The 25893-nt window shown below is 40.5% G+C and overlaps 1 protein-coding gene across 1 annotated transcript in view; it reads right to left on the bottom strand.

The window, feature by feature from the left end:
- The window catches only part of beat-IIa (beaten path IIa), a 48432-nt gene that overhangs the window by 7754 nt on the left and 14785 nt on the right, over nucleotides 1–25893 (bottom strand). Inside the window, exons 2-4 of the mRNA XM_018097961.3 lie at nucleotides 17158–17938; nucleotides 3240–3454; nucleotides 2129–2264 (exon numbers count right to left, since the gene is read on the bottom strand). Of these exons, the coding sequence (XP_017953450.1) occupies nucleotides 2129–2264; nucleotides 3240–3454; nucleotides 17158–17404 (598 nt within the window). The 5' untranslated portion in view covers nucleotides 17405–17938. The remainder of the gene's footprint in view (nucleotides 1–2128; nucleotides 2265–3239; nucleotides 3455–17157; nucleotides 17939–25893) is intronic.

Raw genomic sequence — 25893 nt, 5'->3', positions numbered from 1 at the left:
GATTTCTCAAACACCATATTATCTTGTATATCATCTCCACATATAACAATAAATTGCTCCACTAAAATAAAGTCCAACCTAAATCCATATCAATTAAGCTGTTTTCAATTTGCATCGCATGCAAAGCTCTTTAAAGCATTTACGCAAAGAATGTTTGCAATATTTTCATTTAATTTTGAATAGTTTTATATTTAATTATGTATTTTATGTATACTTAATTGGCCTCAATTATAAATTAATTGTTAATGCTTAAAGCGATTTCACAAGCTTCATAAAACACGTAATTGGCTGTAATGTGTTTGCTTAAAGCAACAGTCATGCTCGCACCTAAGCGTTCGGTTGGCTTTGTTATGATGGGCGTATACTCAATATGCTTCGTGCCTGCTCCGGTTTGGTTCGCAGTAATTTATTGTCTAGCCCGCAAGTTATTGGGGTCTTAGTGTCGACGACATTAAGCCTTAAATGCTTAGTTGGTATAAGACAAAGATATAGTAAATACAAGCACACACACACACACACACACACACACACAAACACAGAGGGACACTCATAAGAGGAGCTAGCACGCGTCTGACTTTTCAGACAACGATATCAGGCTGTCAGAGTGTCAGGCGCGCTGGTTTATCTCATATTGATGTATGTGCAGGAATAATAGCAACAACAACAACAAACAGCAAGAACAACACGTGCAGCCAATTAAAAGCCTCAACATTAAATGAAACTTGAATAACTAAGGCAATAGACCGAGCCGAGCGTCCTTGAACCGCCCTGGGCATAGCTGCTGCGAGCGCTAACCTCATGAATTTAAAGCAAATGCTTGATCAAAGCTTTAATCCCTTGATGCCAGTTAAGCAAAAGCGGCCAATTAAGCGAGCTAAATGCGGCGTTAAATATATTGAGCTAACCCAGCAGCGAAGGCAGTGAAGGCAGCGAGAGCAGCGAAGGCAACCAAGCAACCAGTCAGGCGATCTGACGACCAGGCAACCGGGCGACTGGGCGACTGGGCAGACGGACTGGTTAGATGTTGAGGTAATGGCAATCTAATAAAGGCAGCCAGTTACGCGCCAGACGCGCACATCTAAATGTTTAATGGCGGGCAATAAGCAAGCAGCCACAGAGCCGCACAGCCATAGAGCCACAGAGCCACCCAGATACCCAGCTCTCGCAATGGCAAGTGCTCAATCATACAAACACATCAGCTCAAGAGCGATGCGACGTGGCTGGCAGTGGCAAGGGACTGCGGGACGGGGGAGGGATGGGGCAAGTGGAGCAGAAAGAAAATTGCGCGGCAAGTGGTATAAAAATCAGCGTTTGCAGCAGCATTGAGCTGTCAGTGCGAATTTCTGGAATATTTAATGCGAAACGAATATAGAGATTAACTGCTGAGCGATGTTTGCTGGCTGCTGCCATGGGCCACGCCCAGAACACAGCCGAGATTACGCATACGCACGGCATGCCATTTATGAGCTATTGACCCAGTTGCCTAGTTAACGAATGGATTGGCAATTGTTGCTGGCATTTATTGCCAATTGCTCTCTCTCTCACTCTCTCCATTCGACATGATTGCTGTTGCTGCTCTCAAGCGAGTTTCAATGAAAAACTAAATAATTGTTCGACTTGCTGCCATTGTCTTTGGCCTGACACTGCTGTACTGATTAAATTCCTAATTCCGAGCGTGCCATCGCACGCTCATTTAAAACGCATGAGACCGTCAAATGCTTGACGCGCCAGGACAGGACTACCAAATGACCTCGCCAGGTGAGCTGGCAGCCAGCGCCGCCCCGGCACGGCATTTATCTGCTAAGCGGAATAGCCTGTTAATGACGCAATTGCCAGCACAAGTTGCTCGGCTCGCAAAACTTTTAAAGCGTCGACAGCTGGCGTGGCCCGAGCAACCCCAAATTACCTTTGCCACAAACAAAAACCTATTTATTTTTATTTTCCTTCCTCTCCGTTGAAGGCGTCGTCGCTACAGGTACTTAATTCAGACTTGGGGCGAGTAATCCTAGATGGCGCAAATGTCAAACGAAATGCCGCTGAGCTCGATTAAGCTATCGCCTTTAGCGGATGACTAGCTGACGATTTCCAATTTTTTCTTCTAGTTGAGCTCTTTTTCTTTTTAACTTACCTACAACCTGCAGGACGGCCAGTGCAGTGGCTGTGGAGAAGAGCGGCGCATCGGCGGTCACCTCGCAGGAGAAGTTGCCGGAAAGACCGAAGCCCACGTTGCGTATGAGTACTTGAGTGGCATTCGAGCTCGTTACCTAAAAAGGACAGAAGTGGAGAGAGCATAAGAGAAAATATATAAATAGCGGATTTTTGTTATAATAAATCAGGTTTATATGCTCCTATTGATTCTTACAAGCAGCGGCGAGGCACTTACTCCCGCATGTTATCTGACATAAGCTCGAGCATCAAGTGCACTTAAATATATTAGGACAGCGCCGAGCCAGAGTATATTGCTTCATTAAAAATAAATAAAAAGAATAATACAACAAAAACGTATATATGTATGTATATATACTTACTTATGTATACTTGTATATGTGCACAGTGAGCAAAAGTTGTGCTGGACGAAAACTAAAGATAAACCCGTTGGCACAAACTCAATAGCCTGATGAAATATTTGGACAGATTCAGCGCAACTTTATCGGGCGAGCGAAATTTCAGTGACGGGCCCCTGACCAGCCTCTGGCTGGCTGAAACTTTTTCAATAATATGGCCAGAGCAATATTATCGGGCGAGGGCAGAGAGATGGGGTTGCGGGTAGCGGGTTGCGGGACGCCGTTGCCACTTTCACGTGAAACGACCGAAATTTCAGACGCTGCCACACAAAAATTTAAATGAAAATATTTTGTAGATAGTCGCTGCCGATAGCTTCGTGGCATTCAGGCCAGCAGCTGCGGCAGTCGCAGGTGTCTTGGCAGGAACTGGCTTTTTTGAATACCCGCCAATAACAATAAAACTGCCAAACTGAATATGCATGAGCCAAAAGTTATAAAATATACAATATAAATAAATGCAGTGTGAGCGCAATTAAGGGCGTCAGCTCCACTGCCGGAGGAGTCATGGCAACTGTGGGCGTGGCCAGGTGACGGCCAGCCTCGACAGCTGGACAGATCGCCAGCTGCATTTGCATGCAACGTTAACAAGCTGCCAGAGCCGAGTTGAGGGCGCTTAAAAAGTGGAACAATTTGACGCTGTAAAGCTTTTTACGCTCCGATATTTGTTTTACTTACATCGACGTGTATGCCCGGAAATGGAAACACTTTTGTATTGGGGAACTCGCCGGGCGTATAGCGATAGAACTCCAATTGACCGCGATAAAACTTGGCCGAGTAGAGCGGCGCCCCCTCCAGATCGTACATGCAGCGCAGCACCACATGCTGGCCCTGCCGCACCGCCGGTGGTTCAATGATTAAATTGACATTTCGCAGCGCACACTCGACCAGCTCTGAAACGAAACAAGCGAAAAATCCACATGAATAAAATGAGAAGTCCCTTTATTTAAACAGCAGCATGACGAGCAAAAAATTTAAAATAAATTCAAGAAGCTTACAGATTTTGAAATATACTTTATGAGTAGATAATTATATATGTATATATGTATATATTTTATATACAATTATATTTCTTATGTTTTATAATTCAAATTAAATATTATTATTTTATTTCTATTTTAGGCTAGACTTTATATTTTATACTTCAACTATTTTATTTATATTTTAAACTAGACTTTATTTTTAATTATTTAAATAATTTTGTAGTTTACTGTGGCTATATCAGAACCTGAACTAAAATAGTGGATAATAAAATGCCGCTTTTAATTTATTTATTTTTTATTTATTTATTTTATTTATTTATTTATTTTTTTATTTATTTGTTTATTTATTTATTTATTTATTTATTTATGTATTTATTTATTTATGTATTTATTTATTTATTTATTTATGTATTTATTTATTTATTTATAATTATTTATTTAAATAATTTTGTAGTTTATTGTGGCTATATCAGAACCTGAACTAAAATAGTGGATGATAAGATGCCGCTTTTCATTTATTTATTTATTTATTTGTTTATTTATTTATTTATTTATTTATTAGTTTATTTATTTATTTGTTTATTTATTTATTAATTTATTTTATTTATTTAATTTTATTTATTTATTTATTTATTTATTTGTTTATTTATTTATTAATTTTAATAATTTATTTATTTTTATTTATTTATTTATTTATTTAGTTATATATTTAGATATTTATTTATTTATTTATTTAGTTATTTATTTATCTTATTTTATGTATTTATGTATTATTATTATTATTATTATTATTATTATTATTATTATTATTATTTTTTTCTATTGTAGTTAAGGCTTTATTATACATACTATACTTGTATATATCCTCTAGAGTCTACTGAGCCCTTGCTGACTTCTGCTGTGGCAGAGTCTCCTGGCAGATATGTTAAGCCAAGAGGAGAGCTCACAGTGCTATGGGGCTGATTGTTTATTAGATCTAAGACCCAAGATACCTTGGTTGCTATATCAAAGCTGCGTATGTACCACACTTCAGCAATGTCTATTTATAACTTGAGCAACTATTTATATTACTTTTAGCGCCTGCTCCAAGTCTAAGTTCTGGCAAACACCTCACGTGTTGCTTTCATGAGCTAACTTTGCAGACCAAGCGCATTTGTGCTCGTGTGTAATTGTGTGTACATCAAAGAGAACTAGCTAATTACAAATAATTATAGTTCGTTAATAATAGCTAATTAATAATATTCAAAATTCATTCATTAATTTTTAATAATAACACATCATAATGAATAAAAAATGCTAGGTATTTATTTAATTTATTCGTGTAATACATGAATAAACTTATACCAAAACTTAAACATTCCCGTGCTCAGCTTAAATTTCTTTCTAGGTGGGCCTAGTACACGCCGCGATCCTAATTAATACAATTATAAAATTTAGAGTAAGGCTTTGCCTGTTTGCTTGCACTGAAACTTTTATTAATTGCGGCGCAATCAACGCCAATTTCCGGCAACTTTATGGCCGCCCATTCGAAAGTCGTTTGTCAACAAATGCGTAGCATAATTCAGGGCGCCAAGGCAAGCCACTTGGCTGTTTACAAGCAGCGGGACATGGCCTAACAAGCCACTCAAAATTTTTATATCTTATTTGGGTCACACTTCGTGCGGCTGTACCCTTAAGAATAATGGCACATCATTTGCGGCTTTGCCGTAGTCCCTCCGAGAGCCAAGCGGCGAGCACCGAGCGCCCAGTGCCGAAAGCTGAGAACCAGGAACTCGCCTTTCATCGGGGACGGTGTGTGAATATCTCGCGAGGTAAATAAAATAAAATTGTTTTCATTTTTTTTCTCTTTTTCAGCAGTTGTTTTCTGCTGCTGCTGCTCTGGTTGTTGTTGCTGTTTGATATAGCAGCTGCAAGTTATAAATTACCTTTGGGAGTTGTTTGCATATTTGGGGCAAGGGCAACAGGGTCTGCATCTGCTTATTATGCATGGTATGCGGCCGATGTATGAGTTTCATTATATCTTTGTTCAGCTCTTCTTTTAGCAATTTTTGCGATGGCATCATTACACTATGTATGGCCTTAATGAGCCGCTGACCAAGCTCCCCGGCGATGACCCTCTCCTGCAACGCTGCACACGGAAATCGAAATCGAAAATGAAAACCTTGTTCTTCCGATAATTGAAATTGCAAAGTGGAGTGCAACAACTTCGACCGGGAGCTGTGAAAGCAACCGCAAATTCTTGCTTATTGCTCGCAAAAGTTTTGCTTGTTAGTATGTGGTTTGCTCGAGCAGCTAGAAATCATAGGACACAGCAGGGCGCGCTCTACAAAAACTCAAACAATTTCTCTAAATCTGCACACACACACACACGCATTTGTGTGTGTGTGCGTGTTGGTGTGCGCACATCAGGTAAAAAGTTTGTGCAAAACTTACATATTTACTCGATTCGACTAAGTGCTTGCTTACAAGTGCATTGGCCTTATCCTTTTGCGATTTGTTTACAAGCCGAACAACACACAACTCCCTGGGTCCCAGTTCCGAGCGCCTGATCCCCTTACCGCCGCCAACCCCGCCCATTCAGCCACTGTTGCCAGTATCAATGCAGCGCGCTGCTTGTTTTTGTTATACTTGCATTGCCCGCTGGTCCAGAAATATTCCCCGGACTCAGTCAGCGTTTGTCCAAAGGTAAACAGTTTTCACGCCGTTTTCAGCACAGTTTCTTGGCATCTAGCAGCTACTATTTCGGCAGTTCAGCAAGGCAGGATGGGGGAGTACTGACCGCTTTTTGCTCCCTTTATTGTTTTTCAATCATGCTAGAGTGCGTCATTGCGGGACTCGTCTGGCCGCAACGGAGCAAAACGTCAGGTTCGTTAAAACCGCAAGTGATACTGAATTGAAAAGTTAGATGCCAATATTTTTTGCTTTCATTCTACTTTTTTGGGATTCACCTGCTGGCTTTTGTTGTTGCCAGTAGTTGCTGCTGGAAAACTTTTCGAATTTGTTTGCATTGCTGGCAAGCAAAAAAAAAAAAGAAAAAAGGAAAACTGTGACTGCCATTTGTGGACTTTGCTTTGCTTGTTGTGTGGAGTACATAAAAAGAGGAAGATTGAAGTGAACACAGACTCAAATGATCGATAAACACAATACACATATGCGTATACCTCTGCTCAATTCAGTTAAAGTCTCAGGCGAACTTCGCAAGAGCACCTATCAATTGTTGCTGCTAAGCATAGATTTCCTCGTTTACAAACTTAAATATAGTAAACAGCAATAAAAGGCGCTGCCAGCTGAGTTTGCATACTCTATCAATGATGCTACCAAAGCCCTGACGAGAATAGCTTTGGGCAATAAATAGCTCGCATGATAGCAGAAAAAGCTGGGATTTTTTTAGAAACAATACAGATTGCTGTGCGTTAGAGCAACAGGCAGTATTCACTGTACCAGGTCCTGCCATAAATAAATTGAAACAGATGGTGTGCAGGCGGAGGAGGAGTAGGGGGCGGTGGCGAGGGCTGGGCGGGTGATTGGCTGAAACAAATGAAATGTGGGCATATTTATCACTGCATAATAATTTGTGGACTCACTCGCGTGCAAGAGTCAAAAGCAAACAGACGACAAGGCCCAAGCATGACATGGAACGTATCTATATATGTACAGGCATGTGTGTGTGGGGGTGTGAGTGGGTGTGTGTGTGGAGTGTGTGTGGGGGTGTGTTGGATGGAGTATTGTTTTGGTATTTAATAGGCTTTTGTTGCAAATTCAAATGAATATTGTTGCTGCTGCTGCTACTTGACATGTTTACCCGGCATCGTCGACACTGCTCCTGCTCCTCCTGCTCCCCCTGCAACTGCTGCTGTTGCCTAGGCAGCATATTGAAAGATTTATCATGCACAGCAGTGCAAAACGGCAGCCGCAACACCGAAACGGGAGGCGTGCATATACCGCTCTAAATGAACCAGGGGGAGAGCGTGTGTATCGTCCCGCCAGCCATTGAGGCGTGCACAAAGACAACACCTGACTCGTTGCGGGCTTATGTTGACAGAAGGAGCACATGGACGCACATAAGTATGCTACACATAATGGAATTTCTAATAAGCATTGCAGGCTGCCTACTCCTGCTGCCTGCTGCCTACCGCCTATTGCCTACTCCTGCTGCCACCGCCTGCTGCTGCTCGGCTGGGTCAACAGCATTTAAGGAGTAGGTCCAGACCAGGCAGCAGTAATCACTGTAAATGCCGGTGCAGTTCATTTGTTTGCACTACGTGGCCGGAACATACCATATACGAACCCCCATCCCCAGCCCCAGCCCCATCTCCTTCCGGTTGAATCTCCCACCCAGAGAATGTGTGTGTACACCCATTTGGCGACTCGAGTGCAGTGTACGGTAACCGGCACTCCATTTGGCCAGCCAACGCAATTTAATTAACATAAAAAACCCAGCTCGCAACATACGAAACCATAAATCAAAAGCCCCGCACACGCCCAGCACTAAACTTGGCTGCAGCAAGCACACAAAAAATGAAAAAATTGCCACTGTGGTTTCGTTTGTGTGCGTGTAGAAATCCATGACATGGAGACAAAAAAAAAAAAAAAAAAAAAAAAGAAAGGGTAGAAAAACGCGAAACTGCGGTCAAGTTGGAAAGTAGAATGAAACAAAAAAAAAAATGAGGACTGACTTATTATCCGGCTTAGCGCGTGCCAAGTTTATAGAAATCAATTTTATATTCATTAAACATGCATGAAAAATACCGAATATAATAAATATAATAAAAATCCGAATGAATAAAAAATTGGGTTGAAATTGTTTAATAAAATATATTAAATCCAACAAATAAATAATAAAATTGAAAATTTGATAAATGAGAAAAATATGCATGGTATTTTAGGATTTTCATTTAAGCATCTGTGTTAAGAGTTATTGAGTTAGATGAGTAGTAGAATCAGTGAGGGTTACCTTTGCCGAAGATCTTTTCGATTAAAGGTGTCTCTCTTAGGCATGGAATGTTTTTATAGATTTTTAACAGGGCTCACAAATAACTGTGGAACTCGTTATATGCTCAATATATTCTTCTCACACTCTCAGAAAAACCTTAGAGAGCTAGTGATGCCATCGGCTATTCAGCATCGGCTATATTTACTTGTAAAAAGTGTCGTGTATACGTATTAGTATGTCTGAGATTACTGTGCTCGCTAAGCATATCAGTTCGCGCATACACTGTGTGCATGTCAATGTGAATGTGTAGACTTTTAGAGTTATCGCTCACATAGTAAGTCTCACTGTGCGATAGTCAATCGTAAACGATCTTAGTTAAGAGAGCGTTACACGAACAGTTCAGCTCAAGGCGCTCTGCGGCAAACGAAAACGAACTGAATCGTAGTCTCTAGAGAGCTAGAGCGAGAGTCTATGTAGTTTTTTATTTGTCAATACAAGAGATGAGTTCCACTGAATTGGGATAGTATAAATAATTTCAGTATTCGCCCATTAATGCTGCAACACTACTGATTCCCTGTCATATATAGGATTTCTTTGGCTTGGTCTTAGACAACGAATATGCCCAGTCGAGGACAGACAACCAGACACTTTTCTTCAACAACAATATTAGTAAATATGTATAATTACATTACAATAAGACTAGCTTTAAATATTAGTCTAACAACATTTCAGTGTTCAGTTCTAGTTCCAAAATATTTATTTATATTTTATTTTCTTATATATATTATTTTATTTTTATGAAAACTATGCTCTCACTCATAAGAAATCGATTTTGTAATATAAAATGGTCGTAAAGTACATATATATTTCATTTCCAGATTAAGGAGACACTTCTCTCACTTAAAGCTGCAACTATTGAAGTTCTCTGTACAAGTTATGCAAATTATTAATAAACATAAATAATACAAATCGTTCTAATAGCATTCAAATGAAATTCTAAGCAAAATAGAACACTCTAAGCAACTAGGATTGAGCAAAAAAAAGGAGGAATGGAAAAGAATTCATAATGGAAAACCTTGCTCCTGCACTGTGGAGGTTTTGTCGTGGTTTGCTGAGCGTGTCTTTTGCGTGGCTCAACTGGCAGCGAGCGCAATTTAATCCATTGCCTGGGCTGGCCAAGCCCAGTCCTCGTATTCCATGTCTAAATAACATCAGCATAGACAGAGCCGCAGCTCACGCCAACATAATTTTGTTGTTCTATCTGACTTTCAGTTGTAGTTGCTAATGGGCTTGGCATGGGCAGCTCAAGCATACACACCCCAAACTGTCAGTTATGAAATGGCAATTAATAATTAGTTATGCTGAGTCTGTCTACGTGTGTGTGTGTGTGAATGTCAAATAAATTGTAAAAGGTAAGGGCTAGGATTGGTCTTCTATTACAACATTATTGCGGGGAAAAATTGATTTAATTAAATGACACAAGATGGCAAATAGTAGAGCAAATGAAATATAATATATGCATATATATGCTAAATAAAAAACAAATATGTTCTTGGAACTTCAATTAGTTTTCCTATATGCTCACTGTTTGCATAGTGAAACACGTTGATCACACTCAATCGGGAGCTGGGGTAAATCAAAGCCCGAACGACTCGAGTCCTCGCAAATAAACTTCATGTAGAACTCTCCACAGCGACACCCGCACAAAGTAAACACAACAACGAAAATAAATGCGCTAAATGAAAAAATAATATGTAACTAAATTTAATCTGAGTGTTCTCCGCTCAACGAGTGGCTTGCAAGTGGATGATGATAATCATAACGATGAAGATGATGATGATGTGCCATAACGCCGCTCCCAAACCCAACACACACACCCTGGCTCTCCCTCTCGCTCTCTCTCTCTCTCTCTGCCTGCAATTCTCGTGTTGCTCGTTTGTCGTTTGTCTCACGATAGTCCTTCTTTGCACAGAAGCGCTAAGCAAATAAAACAAAAAGGATAACAGCGTAAATATTGTGAAGCAGGCAAAGAATCTGCACACACACACACACAACCAAGTGAATACATAAAAACATGTATGCATGACTGTATGTGTGTGTGTGTGTGCGATTGTATTTGTAGTCTGCGGGTGACATTGCACTGCATAGCATACAACTCTCAGGCTTATTTTTATGTATATCTACAAATCTGTATTTGTATATACATATGCATACATATACATTTGTGTGTGTGTGTAATTCTTTTTCTATTTGCCAGTTTTCATTTGGTGCGCTGTGTGTTTTCTCATTTATACCTTTATACTTATGTGCTTAAGCTTTCTATTTATTTGTGTGTGTGCGTGTGTGTGTGTGTGTGTATCATCTACTTGTGTGTGTGAAAAAGCCTGTATACACGCTTCGTATTTGTTTGGCTTGTTTTTCTCTTTAACTGCCACCGCGTGTCGACACGGCGTATACGCAACGTTAGAAACGAATGCATGACGACGACGACGGCGACGACGAGGACGACTCAATTGAAGCTGGAGAGCAAAACATTTTGTTATCTCGACGTTAGCATCGATAGCGATATTCAGTTTTCACTTCTTGTTCCGCACACTGGCAGCGTCCAGTGCTGTTTACTGTTAGCCGACTTTTTGCCATTTATTTTAGCATTTGGCCCCGGCGTGTCTCTTATCTCGTATGCTCCATCGCGAGCTGCTTGTAAATAGCATTCATGGCCTGACCCTAATGGAACTTTTGACCATTTGTGACGCTGCCCGGCATGTTGCTCGATGTCCGTTAACTCGTTGCTGCCGCCCCAACGCTGCAACATCAATTGGGCAGCCAGTGTGAGCTGAATCGAACCAGGTCGCTGCCACATCATCACATTCATGTTGGGGTTTCGCAACACTCCTCTTTTTCGCCTCGGCCTTTGTTCGGGCAGTTCGTATGCAGTTACCAAAGCCAGTTAATTTTTTGCACTTGATTTTGATGGGGAACGAGCCAATCCACAAAAAACTCAACAAGTCTTTAAATGCCATTTTCATATAATATAAACTAAGCTTAGTTAAAGTTGTCCATTGCAACTCTGTTGCATTGTATCTGATATGTAAACAATGGGAAAAACAAAACTTTACTCTGAATAATTGCTAATCATGAAATTTGTTTAGCAACAAACAGAAACAAAGTAAATTAGCAAATGGAACGCTGAACAAAGTTGACAAAATTGGACGGAACAACAAATTTAGCTTCAGCTTGGACAAATTAATGCGGAGTGTGTGTTTTAATTGAAAACATAGCCAAGAGCGGAGCAGGATCTCTGCGCTGGGCGAAGCTGAAATACTGCGTTTAGATAAGCGAACACGGCCTTTAGAAATTTCCGAAAATTTTACATGAGCATGACACAAAATGCATTAGACAGTTGGCCGCAGGGTGTTTGGGTGAATCGCTGTGTGTGTGTGTGAGTGTGTGTGTGTGTGTGGAAGCATCCATTTCCTGCTAGCATGAAATTTGGCTGCGTTTTTGTGCATGTTGATTTATGTGTAAATTGATGCTGCTCTTTGTTTGCATGTTGATTCAACAATATTGCAAAAAGCACATTTGCTGTGGCACACTTTTTGCCAACGTGCTGCGATGCTCGTAATCCTTGCGCTGGCAACAAAAAACATTCATAATTTTAATTAAGTTATAGAAGCACACACAGGCACCCAGACTCTCTGCGAGCCATGATCAATGATTGTATTTGCTGGACTTGGTTTTATTTTGCTTTCAATTCGAGGCTCATTCTCAATTGTATTTTCTCTCTTAGTTTTTTGTTGTTGCAGCATTTCCTAAATTACACTGGAAATGTATCCTAGAGCCTTATTAGTTATTTACGCAGCAGGCATATACAGATTTGTGTGTGCGTATATGTGTGTGTGTGTCTGTGTGTGTGTAAATGTGTTTATGCAAACGCCCTGGCAGCATTTGTGCAGCTGCGACTGTTGTTGCTGCCTCGCCCCTCGCCCCTGGCCCTGTCCCAGCCCCTCCCCCTTGCAGCAGATTTATTGCCCGCAGTAGTTTTTAGTGCTTTGCCTTTGTTTCGCTTTATTTTGCAGTGTGTTTTTGCAATTGTTAAGAGTTTACGGCGTTTTTGCTGCGGCTGCACCATTTCGCACACTGTTTGCACCACGAGCGCCGTCCCGCAAGTATTTTTGTTGCATATTTATTTGGTTGGCGCGTTGCGAGTGGCAGCCAAAACATTTTTGTGTGGCAGTTTGCGATTTTGTCGTTGTGATTTTACTCTTTTGCTCTTGTTCCTTTTTTTTTTGCTGTTTTCTATATTTTTTTCTCTTTTTTTTTCGTTTTATTACAGTTGCAGCTTAATTAAACGTGAAATATTGAATTTCCAGATGGTTGCGTGTATGAAATTGCGACTACGCATAAATATCGGATGAGATACAGTAAATCATCGTAAATATTAGAAGACAAACAGCTTAAAATATGCAAGTATATACACAGGTATTTGCATGCATATGTGTGTGTGTGACTGACAAGTCGAAATGTGAACACATCAAATATGACTAAGAAATATTTTCAATTAAAATTGACGCCAACTGCAAATGAATCTCTGTGTTTGTGTATTTGAATACAATCTTGGTTAATCAGCGTAATTAATAACCAAACAGAACTTATTTCAAGAGCCTTGACTGTATCTCAAGCGACGGCACCCATAAGCAGATTAAAGGGCAAAATCCTTGACCAGCTGAGTAAGCTCTCATTGTTATTCGAAGCCCCATTACCTCCACTCAGATTGCTCACTCGACCTATATAATAATGGGTCATATCGTCTCTTAGTTAAAATACTTTATATACACACAAGCCAAACTCTAGTCTCATTGTCTTAGACATATGTCAAGCATGTCTTGTCTCTCTTTCTCATTTAATCACGCGGTCAGCACGAGCTATCCCATAATCAGCTTAAGCATTCTGAAGCAGGTATTTTGCTGTAATTAGTGCGATTAATCAACTCTTATTTGTTAAATTAAATTAAAAAGTACGAATGTGCTCGCATTTCCACTCACTCCGTCTGCAGCACTTGTGCATAGTCGTCTGCTGTTTTTTGGCAGCCCACAATTGCACTAATTGGGCAAATTATTCCAGCTATTTGGGAAAACTCACAGCTATTTCAGCCAGCATCTTGTTGTGTGGGACACTCACACATAGACACAGCATTCCGGCCTTGCCGAATTACGCTAATGATAAATAAATTATGCGATGCCAGCAACACACACACACAAACGAATCATCCCCGCCTCACACCCCATTCCCAGGCCCCGTCCCATTCACGCCCTTAGCCATGCCCTCGCTGTGCCGCTCCACAGCAGCTAGAACAAACCGCAAACAGAAAATAAATAAACTCGTTGGCAATGCCGAAAGATAAGTATGCGCCCCGTGGCCCCGGCACACATTAAGGCACTTGGATGATGGTGGGAGGTGGTGGGGAGGTGTGGCAGTAGAGCGAGGGCGGGGCAATACTGAAAGCAAACGCACATGCGTTAATAAACAAAATCTGTTGCTAATGTACAAAATAAGTTAATTATGGAAAAGCAAAATGCGCTGATGGTGACAACTTTTGCAGCTTTTGAAATTCAAGCTGCCATTTTGGCTACAGACGTATGCGTGTGTGTGAGAGAGAGAGTGTGTGCGTGTGTGTGTGTGGGTGCTCAGTTGTTATTGCAGTGGCACTGGCATTAATGTGCTTGTGATGCGCTTTGCTTGTTTGTGCACGATAATTGTATTTTATGGCAGCAAACAACAGACGAGCATCAGACGGACAAACAAACAAAAATAGATCCAGCTGGCATTGCCAAGCCCGATTCATTGTTGAGGTCAGCTCGGCACACGGCCAACAGCCGCAACAACAAACATTACAGATTACAAATTGCATTAATAATAAACAAATACAGACACAGACCAAATCAAGCCCACCTGACCACCTGCCCACCTTTTCAGCCATTTCAACTCACTGTTTAGACCATTTTTACGAGCTGCAAATTGTTTTTGGCCAAAAATCGCCAAAACATATTCATCATGTTTATCAACGCATGCGACGCACAATTCGAAATTTATGCGGCAAAAATATTCATGTGCACAAACCGTGAAATTTGCATATTTTATTTGTAATTTGTTAGCCGCTTGTCAATATTATTTTGCAATTAAAATTTAATTATATTTTCCCCAAATGCGTCATTTTATTATTTGTATTTTGCTGATTGCTTTGCCCCAAACCCATGCCACCTGCCTCCTGCCACCTGCCTCCTGCCACCTGCCTCCTGCCACCTGTCTCCTGCCACCTATCACCTGCCTATTGCAGCAAATTTATTTCACGCAATACGGACGACAGTGTCAGTCAGAGTTCGACTGACCAAATTATGGCTGATGGTCCGTGTGGATTAAAACTAACATACATATATGTATGTATGCATGTATGTATGTATGCATGTATGTATGTATGCATGTATAAATCGCCTAGCATGCGGCTTGCGCATGCATAAATTTCGCATACAATTTCCATTGCTCGCCATTCTAGTGGCAAATCAAATCAGTTTTATTATTATCTGTTGTTTTTGCTAGTGCAATATGTCATCGATATTGAATTAATGTCGGAAATCCGCTGCTGCGGAAGAGCTGAACACATTAAATTCAGCTTTGTGCTTCAGTTTATTCTTAGCTATCAAATTCTATTTAGCTAGATGCCCATTAGCTGCCTGCATTAAGTGCTTTAATTTATAAACTATCGCACTAAATTCCTTCTGCTAAAGATTCTCAGGAATGTAGAGCAGCCCTACTCACACTCTCTCTCTCTCTCACTCTCCATGAACAACCGAAAACAATAATCCCATTGAAATCAACAGCACAGTTGCCGCCCTGCTGAGTCCTTAAGCGATTCACTGTTCATTAGCGACCACGTGACGAATTGAGATTGGTGATGATGCTGTGCCAGTGGCAGTGGCAGTGGCACTGGCAGTGGCAGTGGCTGTGGCATTGGCGATGCTTTGAGTGGCAAATGAGCAGCTTCTAGGTTGGCGATGCCATTAAAAACTTTTTACAAGCGTTAAGCATCAACAAGAGCGACGACAACGATTGCCATTGAGCAGCACTCTGGATGGGGCTCTGATTTCGACTTCTATTTCGATTGCGTTGCGTTTACGGAATGTCATCGACAGTCAGTCAGCGGGCTGCAGTCTATAGCCCGTCTATATACAGCTAGCTGTCTATCAGTCGATCAGGCGCTTGGTCGGTTTGTCTGATTGCCTGCCAAGCCATGCCAAGCACATCGCCGCCTGTCACTATGGCATTGTCACCTCCTCCACTAGGCAGCAGCAGCAGCAACAGCAGCAGCATCAGCAGCAATGCCGCCCCCTTTGACTGGCTGCCTGACTGCTTGACTGCTTGGCTGCTTGGCTGTCAATCCTTTTAATGGTTTGCCGCTTTTAATGTCACCCGCTCTCAAGTGGATTTCGAATACTTCGTCAATCGTGTGGCCCATTTGCCGTTATCAAGTGGCCACGCTTCTTCTTCATTGTTGTTTTCTTGTTGTTGCTTTATTTGTATTTTATTAAAGCAAAAGTATTTGTTTCAAATGTCATTCGCTGCATCTCAGCCACTTCACTGCTATTAGAGTGGCTTTTATATCTGCATTTTAAGAGTGTGACACTCTATGTCTGTCTCTCTGTCTGTCCGTTAGCTATTGTTCAATCGTATTGCCCGACAGCCATTTAATTGTGAAGCTCTAGAAGTTCCCTAGATTGCTATGGCTGCTTATAGCTGGAAAATGGCTGCAATTATCATAGCCCTATGAGCTGCAGACAAACAATAACTTTTGCTAATAGAATAAACAGAGCTATCTCTGTCTCTGTCTCTATTTTACACTGTCTCTCTGTATCTCTCTTACTCTGTCTCTCTGCCTCTCTTTCTATATTGTTATAATACAGTAGAGTATACAAAATGATCATTAAATGATGCATTTCATAAATTAGACTTGAAATAGTTTCGTTCGTAAAAGAATTATAATTGACTTGAATTGAGAATGTTAATAAGTTTATGCTATTATATAATTGTGGGTCCTAATAGCATGTTTTATACTTATTCAAAATGGATATTCTGTGAAATAAATTAAAGTACATGCAACAGATGGGTTCGTGGCTGTAGCTACTAAATATGTATTATTTATCTATAGTTTATTTATTATTAATAAATCAGAATCATCAGCCAAATCGATCTAATCTAAAGATTCTTTCACTCTTCTTTCTCGCAATTGTGCTTTGCTTTTATATAGCTTACATCTGTTTTTGTTTTTAATGTATTTTATTTAATGTGTTTTTTTGTGTGCTTTGCGCTGATATAAAAATTTCAAAAAAAATTATACTTTATATAGAGATAACCTTAGATTATTGCAAACGCTCTTGACTATTGTTTGCTATAATTTAAGGTCATCTCTTCGTAATAATATAAAAAAATTTAAACATATATATAAAAAACATGTTTTTATATATACATATATCTGATATATATAGATCTCATATAGCTGAACAGTAAACCAAAAAAAGATTCTTGGATGAATTTTCCATTTTCAACATTTAATTTTAGCTCTGCCATGAAATTCTTTCTATTTTCTTTATCATATAATATAAGAAAATTAAACAAGGTGCCAACTTACCCATTGTTGAGAGGGCGAGGATCAATACCACGGCATGCCAGATCAAGCCGCTTCTCGCCTGGGCGGTCCACCCGCTGTGGCGTCGCTGTCGCGACTGTCTAGCTCCGTGTCCCATGATTGCGTCCATGGGCTGCTCTGTCATTTGGCTTGCAGTGGCTGACAGGCCGTTGGGCATTTGGCGCAGCAGCAACATGATCGGGGTCGGGCCGTATCTTTCACTCGCAGACAGGCAACATTTGCCGCTCATTCAATAAACACTTCAACTTCACACGCTGCGCACAGAGACTGTTTACAGTTAGCGATTGGGGAATATGCGAATTATTAATGCGCGTTGAGGGAGCAAATCGCTTTGAATGTTCGGCGGGTTAGCTCGTCCGTCCGTCAGCCGCAGCGGCTGCCGCCACTCGAGTTGCTGTTGGCCCCCAATAAGCGGCCGGATAATTTCGAAATTGTTATTTGGCTCTCGCGACTCTGACTCGAGAGTCGAGCGTCGAGCGTTGGGCTGCACTGAAAATTTGCTTTTGATTTGCACTTTTCGGATTTTCACATTTTTTGCTCCGTTTGGTTTCGTTCGCTTTCAGTTTACAACTCAATTTCCGGCTTTTAATTGTTTTTCGTTTGTTTGGACGGCGCGCCGTCCATTTGGCCGCAGTCGCTCACTTAACACAGATTATAATCCACGGAATTGAATTGAATTTAATGCGGCAACAATAATATTCGCTCTTGCGGTGCGTCTCCACTAATTGTCGGTGTGCATCCAGCTGTTGTTGCCGGAAGTGCGCTGCAAGTGCAAGAATAAACACTGTTGTTTAGCTACAGTTGTTGTTGTTGTTGATATTGTGATGGACATAAAACCAATTCGATTCGAGAACAGACAGAGCTGGCGAACGACTGGCCGCACACACGCAATTTGCCGGTCTGAAGCGTGCCTAGGACAAGTTGACAAACGACTGAAAACTGTTTGTTGTCGCCTCCGCTGGCAGCTCACGCGGCTCCGAAACACACCCCAAAAATAATTGCGTGACGTAGGCGGGCCGCGCAATCCCAAAATAAGAATGTTGCCAGCCCTAGCAACAATGCTGCTGAGCAGTGTTGCTAAGCATGTTGCCAAGCAACCCAACCCGATGAGAGAGCGCCTCTAGCTGTCGCTCGAGCAGCCGCAGCAGCAGCAGCAGCAGCAGCAGCGGCAGCGGCAGGGGCAGCAGACAGGAAACAGCGCTAAGCAAACATGACAAGCGATCATAAATATTATGTTGCAACATCAAAAAATAAATAAAACGAAGAGCAAAACAAAACAAGACAAAACAAAGCGGAATAAGCGGCTCAAAAATAATAATAAAAGGCATAAACGAGATTCGCTTGAATTTGCGCAGTGGCAACAACAGGCGCAGCATGCGCCGCTTTAAGCATCAGCGAATGCGTTGTTTTTGTTTATAATAATGAGACTGTGCACAAGTGGCTCCGCATGGCACTTGAACCCCAGCTGCTGCTGCAAGGATAAGTGTGCGACGCCTTTCAGGCTCACACACACACACATGCACACATGTTGCCTCACTCTCTGCACATCACATCAAGCGCTATTTTAGCTGCCACTCAATGTAGCTGCTGCTGCTGCTGAAGTCGCTGCGGCAGTTTGTTTATTTAAGTTTCAATTACTCAGCTGCCCTCAGATTGACATGCATTCAAGCCAGAAATTTGCAGCCTTTGTTGCCCTTCGCTGAATGCACGCCTTTGTGCTCGCCCCGCACTCACATCGGAGAGCATAATCGCCGCCGCACAAGTGCCTGACTGACTGAGCTAGCTGTGCTGGCGGTCGCACATCATTAATAAAATGCCACTTTGGTGCACCTCGGCCCGTGCCAGTGCTGCTTGGCTCTCGAGTGCACTGACTTCAATTGGCAAAAAACATTTTGCCGAGCATTCATAACGCTCATTAGCAACCAGAGCTCAGCTGCTGCCACACTCCAGCAGCGTCTTGGTGGCCACATCAAATAGCCTTCTTTATGAAGCACACACACACACTCACACACTCTCTGCACTCGTCGTGGCCAATGGCAATGGCACTGGGACTGGCACTGGCTAAAGCAGCTTATCGACTGCAGCAGTTGCTTCATTCAGCTTTTATGGCTGCCTGCACACCTTAATACACGGCATAAACAGATAAAAACGAAAACATAAATAGCATTATACATATTTATATACACCCAGCACACACACCCACACACACCCACACATACAGAAACACCCAGCAATATGTACCATATATGGCAGAACATGCCCATGCACTTAGCTATTTTATTGGGCTACACGGAACCCCTTGACAAGCGCAACACGTGCGATTTGAGAATTTTATAAAAGTGTTTATTGGCCCGCTCAACTGTCGTTGTGCTCGCCGTTGTTGTTATTATGTTATTATTTAGCCAGGAGACAGACATAAGAAAACGACAGCCAGGGGCAGCTCTACCCTACCTCAGCTCTACCCCAGCTCTACCCCAGCTCCACCGTGTGCACGTCATGGCGCTGACATTGACGACGCCTGCGACGCTGTGAACGACAAATTTTAGTGCTTCAATGAAAATTGAAACACATAAAAATGCGTGAAAAACACACACACACAATTAAGTGTGTGTGGAGGGTGTGGCATATGCCACAGGCAGCCCCTCCCCGACTATATGTATGTATATTAATGTGTCGCCTGTTGGGATCTTTAATTACAACTTTGTTATATGTTTCCGCTTTCAAGGCCAAATTGTCCAGGCCCTCTCTATATGGTTCCTGTGAATTTGTATCGTTGTAAGCTTAAGTACTTCCATTAATGAAATGTGACTAGGAATAAATTAAAGCTTCAAGTTTAAGGAATTTTTTATAATTTAATAATGATAATGATAACAATAAATAAATGACAAGCATATTGCCAAGCAATTAATACTTTAATAAAATAATAAATATAATAATATACCATAAAAATAATACTTATAATAATATTCAAATTATTAATAATAATTAGAAATAAATAAATATTATAAAATTCAGAAAATACACATATGGTCAAATTAATAGGTGTGAAATATTTTTTGTGAAAAAATGGTGATAACGTCTATATTTTTTCAAATATTTTAAAAACTCAACTGGCATTCAAAAATAGACGTATCTTAGAATAATAAAAGCAAAAAAAAGTTTAAAAAAATAATAACGGTTGATATAATTTTGGCAAATATCACAAAATACTCAAAATTTTGCTGGCCACATTAATAGGTGTGCCTAACAAATTAAAAAAAAAAAAATTAAAATTTTGGAAATATTGTGAAATATTTATGTTATATTTAGATTAAAGGGGATAATACCCCGTATGCCCGCTTTTATTCGCAAAGATTTTGTTGATCCTTGATGGCATAGACGGCATTAGCTTTCTACACCTTTCCACGGGAATGGCGCTCCATTTCTCCTGAGTGAGATCCAATAATTGGGTGTAATTGAAGCAGGTAGTCTTGGAAATGAGTCTTTTTAGGTGTCCCCAAAGGTTCTCAATTGGATTGTGATCTGGAGACTGACTTGGCCACTCATAAACATCAATTCTATTTCCATGAAACCAATCCTTAGCTACTGGGGAGTCCTATTTAGGATCGTTATATAGAATTTCAATCAAGAATTCTTTTTATACCCTGAACCCATTGAAAATGGGAAATCAGGGTATAATGGTTTTGTTAAAAGTATGTAACAGGCAGAAGGAGGCGTGGCAGACCCCACAAAGTATATATATTCTTGATCAGGACGACAAACTGAGTCGATTTGGCCCTGTCCGTCTGTCTGTCCGTCCGTCCGTCCGTCCGTCCGTCCGTCCGTCCGTATGTATGAACGCGTCGATTTCCGAAGATATAAGAGCTAGAGACTTCAACTTTTTTTTAAAATGTCCGTATATATCACGCGCAGATCGAGTTTATCACTAAAAAGCGATAACTCATTCCGATATTTTTTTATCGATAAAAAACCTTATCGAAGATCACTTAAATAATTATATCTCCTACATCTTTCAAGCTACAGTCTCCAAATTTAAAATGTGTATAAAGATATATTTTATACAATTTCGGTTTTTGTTAAAATTTACCCCCCACCCCTAAATCCACCCCCTCACCCTAATCTTTGTAAAAGTCGTATATCAAATACTAGAGACTTGTGCTTCGGTATACACATACATTTTAACATTATGATTACGTTCTGAAAGTTTCATTACGATCGTACGTCTAGAAATTAAATTATTCAACAAATAAGTTTTCATTATATTGCCAACACTGCAGCGCAACCCAAGCGCAATCGCCTGTATATGTGAGTGTGTGTATGCGTGTGTTTGTTTGTATGCGTGTGTGTGTGCGTGTATTTGTATGTATGCGTGTGTGTGTGCGTGTGTGTTTCCTAATTATTTTTGAAATATCAGTTGCTTGTAGGGTTCAGGGGATCTCGTAGTCGAGCAGTCTCGACTAGAGCTTTCTTACTTGTTTAAATAAATATCGTAGCAGAAAAGTCCTATTTTCTTAGCCTAAACTCTTATTTTGCTTATTGTAAATTATTATATTATTGTAAAATAATGTTCACAAACATCTGTACTGCAACAAAGAGTGAAATAAATTGAAATTGAAATAAAATATTAAAGATAATAATTATAATAATATATAATAATAATAATAATATTTAAAATAATATTCGTATTAATGATAATAATTTAAAAAAAATAAATAAATATAATAAAATGCAGAAAATATATCGAATTTTCTTCAAAAATTATTATTTATTTATTTATTTTTTTTTTTTTGTGAATGATTTTAAAGAGCTTTAACTTGGTTTATTAAGTACTTTTGAGAGTACAAATTCATTTATTTTCTGATTTTTTTATAACAAAAATAGATTTTATTAAATTGAAAGTCAATATAAAATAAGTATCAATATACAATATAAAAACAAAAATGCGATGAGAGACGACCTGTACTTTCTTTTAGTGCAGACTTATTAAAAGCCTTCCTCATAGACAATGGCTTTCCATTATTTAATTAGTATGATACTTAATTATTTCTAGCAGAAGCGCAAAATCTTTATTTGCAGAAGCTATAAATAAATAGCAACAAAATATAGCTAAGCGAGTACACCAATAAAACGCATAAGGACATGTTAATAATTCTAATTGTTATTAGATATGCATGATAATGATTTTTGAATAGCATTGACTTTGCCTAAAATAACATCCACTCACTGGCCTGCAAAGGCAGCTCGATTTCACAAAGCTAAATGCCTGGCTGTCCCCATTGAAGCCTTTTAGCAATACAATTTACGATTTTCTTTGGCTGCACTCATATGAGCAAGCTGATGTATGTGTGTGTGTGTATGTATGTACATATGTGGCCAGAGCCTTTACAATTACAAGCGCACACGAAGAATGTCAGCTCTGCACATTGTTGCTTCATTAAAATACTGAATCGGAGACACATATGCCAGCACCTTGATACTTTATTGTGCTACACACACACACGCACACACACACACACACACACACAATCGGTAGCTGGAAACATGCAATGACAACGCCCCACAGAGAGCCACGTCGGCTGCTATCGAGCATACAGCGCCCATTGTCATGCCCAGAGATGCAAATTGTCTTTGACATGGGCAAGTACAAGATAATATTTCTCTCCTGCATGCACACACACACACTCACACACATACGCATCGCCACCCTTCAAGGCTGCTGCTGACAATTTCCGGTTACAAGTCAGTCGGTCGCCTCGTCCATCCGTCTGTCTATCTGTCGGTCGGTCTGTCTGTCTGTCGGTCCATTGGTCGGCGTGTTTGTCTAGTTGCCTGTCAATTGTGTCTTTCTCTAGCTGTATCAAAACTTCAGCTCTTTGTGACATTGTATGATGCTTTATTTTGCCTATACCAAAGGCAATTACACCTTGTTTTTGTTCGACCAAGATATTCAAACGGGTCTATGCTCTACTCTGTATACATATTGAAAATATTTATTGCCATCACCTGAACGTATATATTCTCTGACAAATATTGTTTTATGCATATCACATTTTGGATTTAATAAATAGTAAAACTAATCGAGCTAGAAACTCTTTTGAATTGTGGGGAAAAAATATTCGATTCAATTGCCAATTTAAATTCAATTTAGTTCCCATGAAAACATAAATATGTATATTTTGTTCCCCAGTTTATATATATTTAAAGATTCGGAGAACTCTAAATGTATTTTGGCTGTAATATTCACCGACTTTTTCTAATTACATCTACAGGTAATTGTATGCATAGGGTATTGCTTAGCCAGCCTAAGAGCTGTAGCACTTGGACTTCAGTTCTCGTACGCTCGGCTGCATATCAACAAATTTACATTGTTGCTTTGCCGAAATTGAAAAGTGTTTTTCGGTGCTTTCTGTTCGCTCTGTCTGCTCAGAGTCCTTTTTTGAAATGCGCATATTAATGAGGCTAGCATCTGGTTGTTTATTCATTGGAATTCGTCTCGAAATTTTCTAATTTGATTTGTTGGCTCGAGTCGCACTGTGTCCTCGATAGCAGATAATCCAACAAAGCCGTTGCCATACTTCCCACCCCTTCCCAAGCCATTGTTCTTCACAAAATACCAAAACAATTCTTGCGATTTGCTCAAAGCGCTCTGACATCAAGTCAAGTGTAAACTCAAACGGCTCTTTTGATTAGCGGCGAACATTATATGCACTAATTAATGTTGCTGCTGCACCAGGGATATGTATCGCAAATGATAAATCATGCGGCAAGCATAATACAGCTTTGTGCACCGCACACAGCCATTCACACAGACACGAAGCGGCGAGTGAGGGGGCTGGGGAGGTGGATGCATGAAGGCAACGCCAGGCAGCGATTGCCTGCAGCCAGTGGTGAAATGCACAAATGTTTGCCTTGTTTGTGCAGTCGCACGCAGATCGTATAGCCAGTGTAAACAACGCATCAAAAAAAAGGGAGAGCGAAAATTGGTTTGTTGTGTTTGCAGTGCATGAAACTATTTATTTTCGCTTATATAGGTAAATGCAGAGCAAGGGCTAATAATTGTATAAATATGTACACAAGCACACATATATTTCAATATGCTTCACTTTTAATTATGAGAGGACTACAATTGATAAAAAAAAAAAATAAATAAAATGAATAACTGAACAAGAAGTTGCGCAATTTCAAATACATTTGACACATGTCAAAAGCATGAAATAAAAACTCTATTTGAATTGAGAGCAGATTTAATTTTTTATCCACGATTTTACTCTACATAAATTAACAATAGATTCTATTCAATTAATACTACAACAATATAAATAAATTAGAAATAAAATGAAAGGAAATTGCCAGATATTTGCTGTCGTCTAGCCATGCCGAGGCTTAGACTTTGATTTGTTCTTTGTCTCGCATTGGCACCAAAAAATTCCTAGGAAGCACCACAAAAACGCCGTCAAATAACACGGGACCCGTTCGCGGCGAAAACAAGCGCGAAGGCAACCACTTCAAAACCAGAACAAGAACAAGAAGAAACAAGCAGCAAAAGAAAACAAGGAGGAAATAAAAAGCGTCTTAGAGAAATCCAAACAAATTTTTTGAATGTCTGCGCCGGAGATCTGCAGCTCGACTGTGTTCTATATTTACGCTGGGCATTGGCGGAGGGGGGCGGGCGGTTGGTTTCGTTGGTTTTGATGGGCGGTGTCGGCTGTCTAAAATTTGCGTTCGTAGCATAATAATCATTGACCTTTTTATGGCTCCGGTACGCGCTTTTTAATAAATTGTTTACTTCCTAGCCTCGTGGAGCGCGTGGACAGGCCGCACCGATGGCAAAATCAATGCCCCAATAAATTGCTGCAATAACCATTGAAAATATCGTCACAATTTGGCCAGTTTTTATGCTGTTTCCTTCATCCTCTTCCTCCTTTTCTTCCTTCTTCCTTTCTTTTCCTTTACGTTTTTTTGGCAACGTCTGGCCCGTCGCTTGACAATTTTTGAGTGGAGAGTCCAAAGGAGAGATACAATTCAATTTCAGTGTTGGCAATTTAATTTCTTTTGTTGTCAGCGGCATAATCATAAAGAAAGTGCTGGCACGCCCACCATACTGCTGGCTGAGGCGGGCGGCCCCAGCGCTTGGCCAAGTGCTTTACAGCTACGATTGCTGCTGGCATTTTGTTGACAGCAGGACAATGGCAGAGCACGCTGGGGTATCCGGCGTACACAAAATTAAACAAACAATGACAAGACAAGAACCAAAGTGAGCCTCGCTGCGTAAGAAAACAACAGCAGAGCCGGCGTACAAAATACATGCACACATATAACATGAAGCTGACCCCAAAAAGTGATTCATCAAAAGGCAGGGGCCGAACGGCTGGCTGCGGTCGGTCGGGGGGTGGTTGGGCAACGCAGGCGTGTCAGCAGCTGCGTTAGCGGAAGTGTAAGACACAGCAGGCGCTGCTGCAACAATGTGTATGCCACATCATAACAATAAGCAACGCAACGTGCAGGGCTTCAAGTAATATAAGAGCAAATTTACCCAGTTGGGGCAAACCGAAAAACTGAAGGAAAAAAACAACAACAAGCAAGCGTGACAAGGCTGAAAGCGGGACAAGGTCGCAGCTTGTTGACCAAAAATTCAGTAACTACAAATAAGCGTCGTGATCCCGCCTGGCCGGCTTCGCTGACCCACTGCCCCTGGTGGCCAGGCATATCAACTGCTTC

The sequence above is a fragment of the Drosophila navojoa genome, chromosome 2 (assembly GCF_054131105.1).
Source record: "Drosophila navojoa isolate 15081-1374.11 chromosome 2, UAZ_NAV_1.0, whole genome shotgun sequence".
Classification (NCBI taxonomy): domain Eukaryota; kingdom Metazoa; phylum Arthropoda; class Insecta; order Diptera; family Drosophilidae; genus Drosophila; species Drosophila navojoa.
Note: the sequence above shows the minus strand (reverse complement) of the source record. Positions and strands in the feature narration are given on the sequence as shown.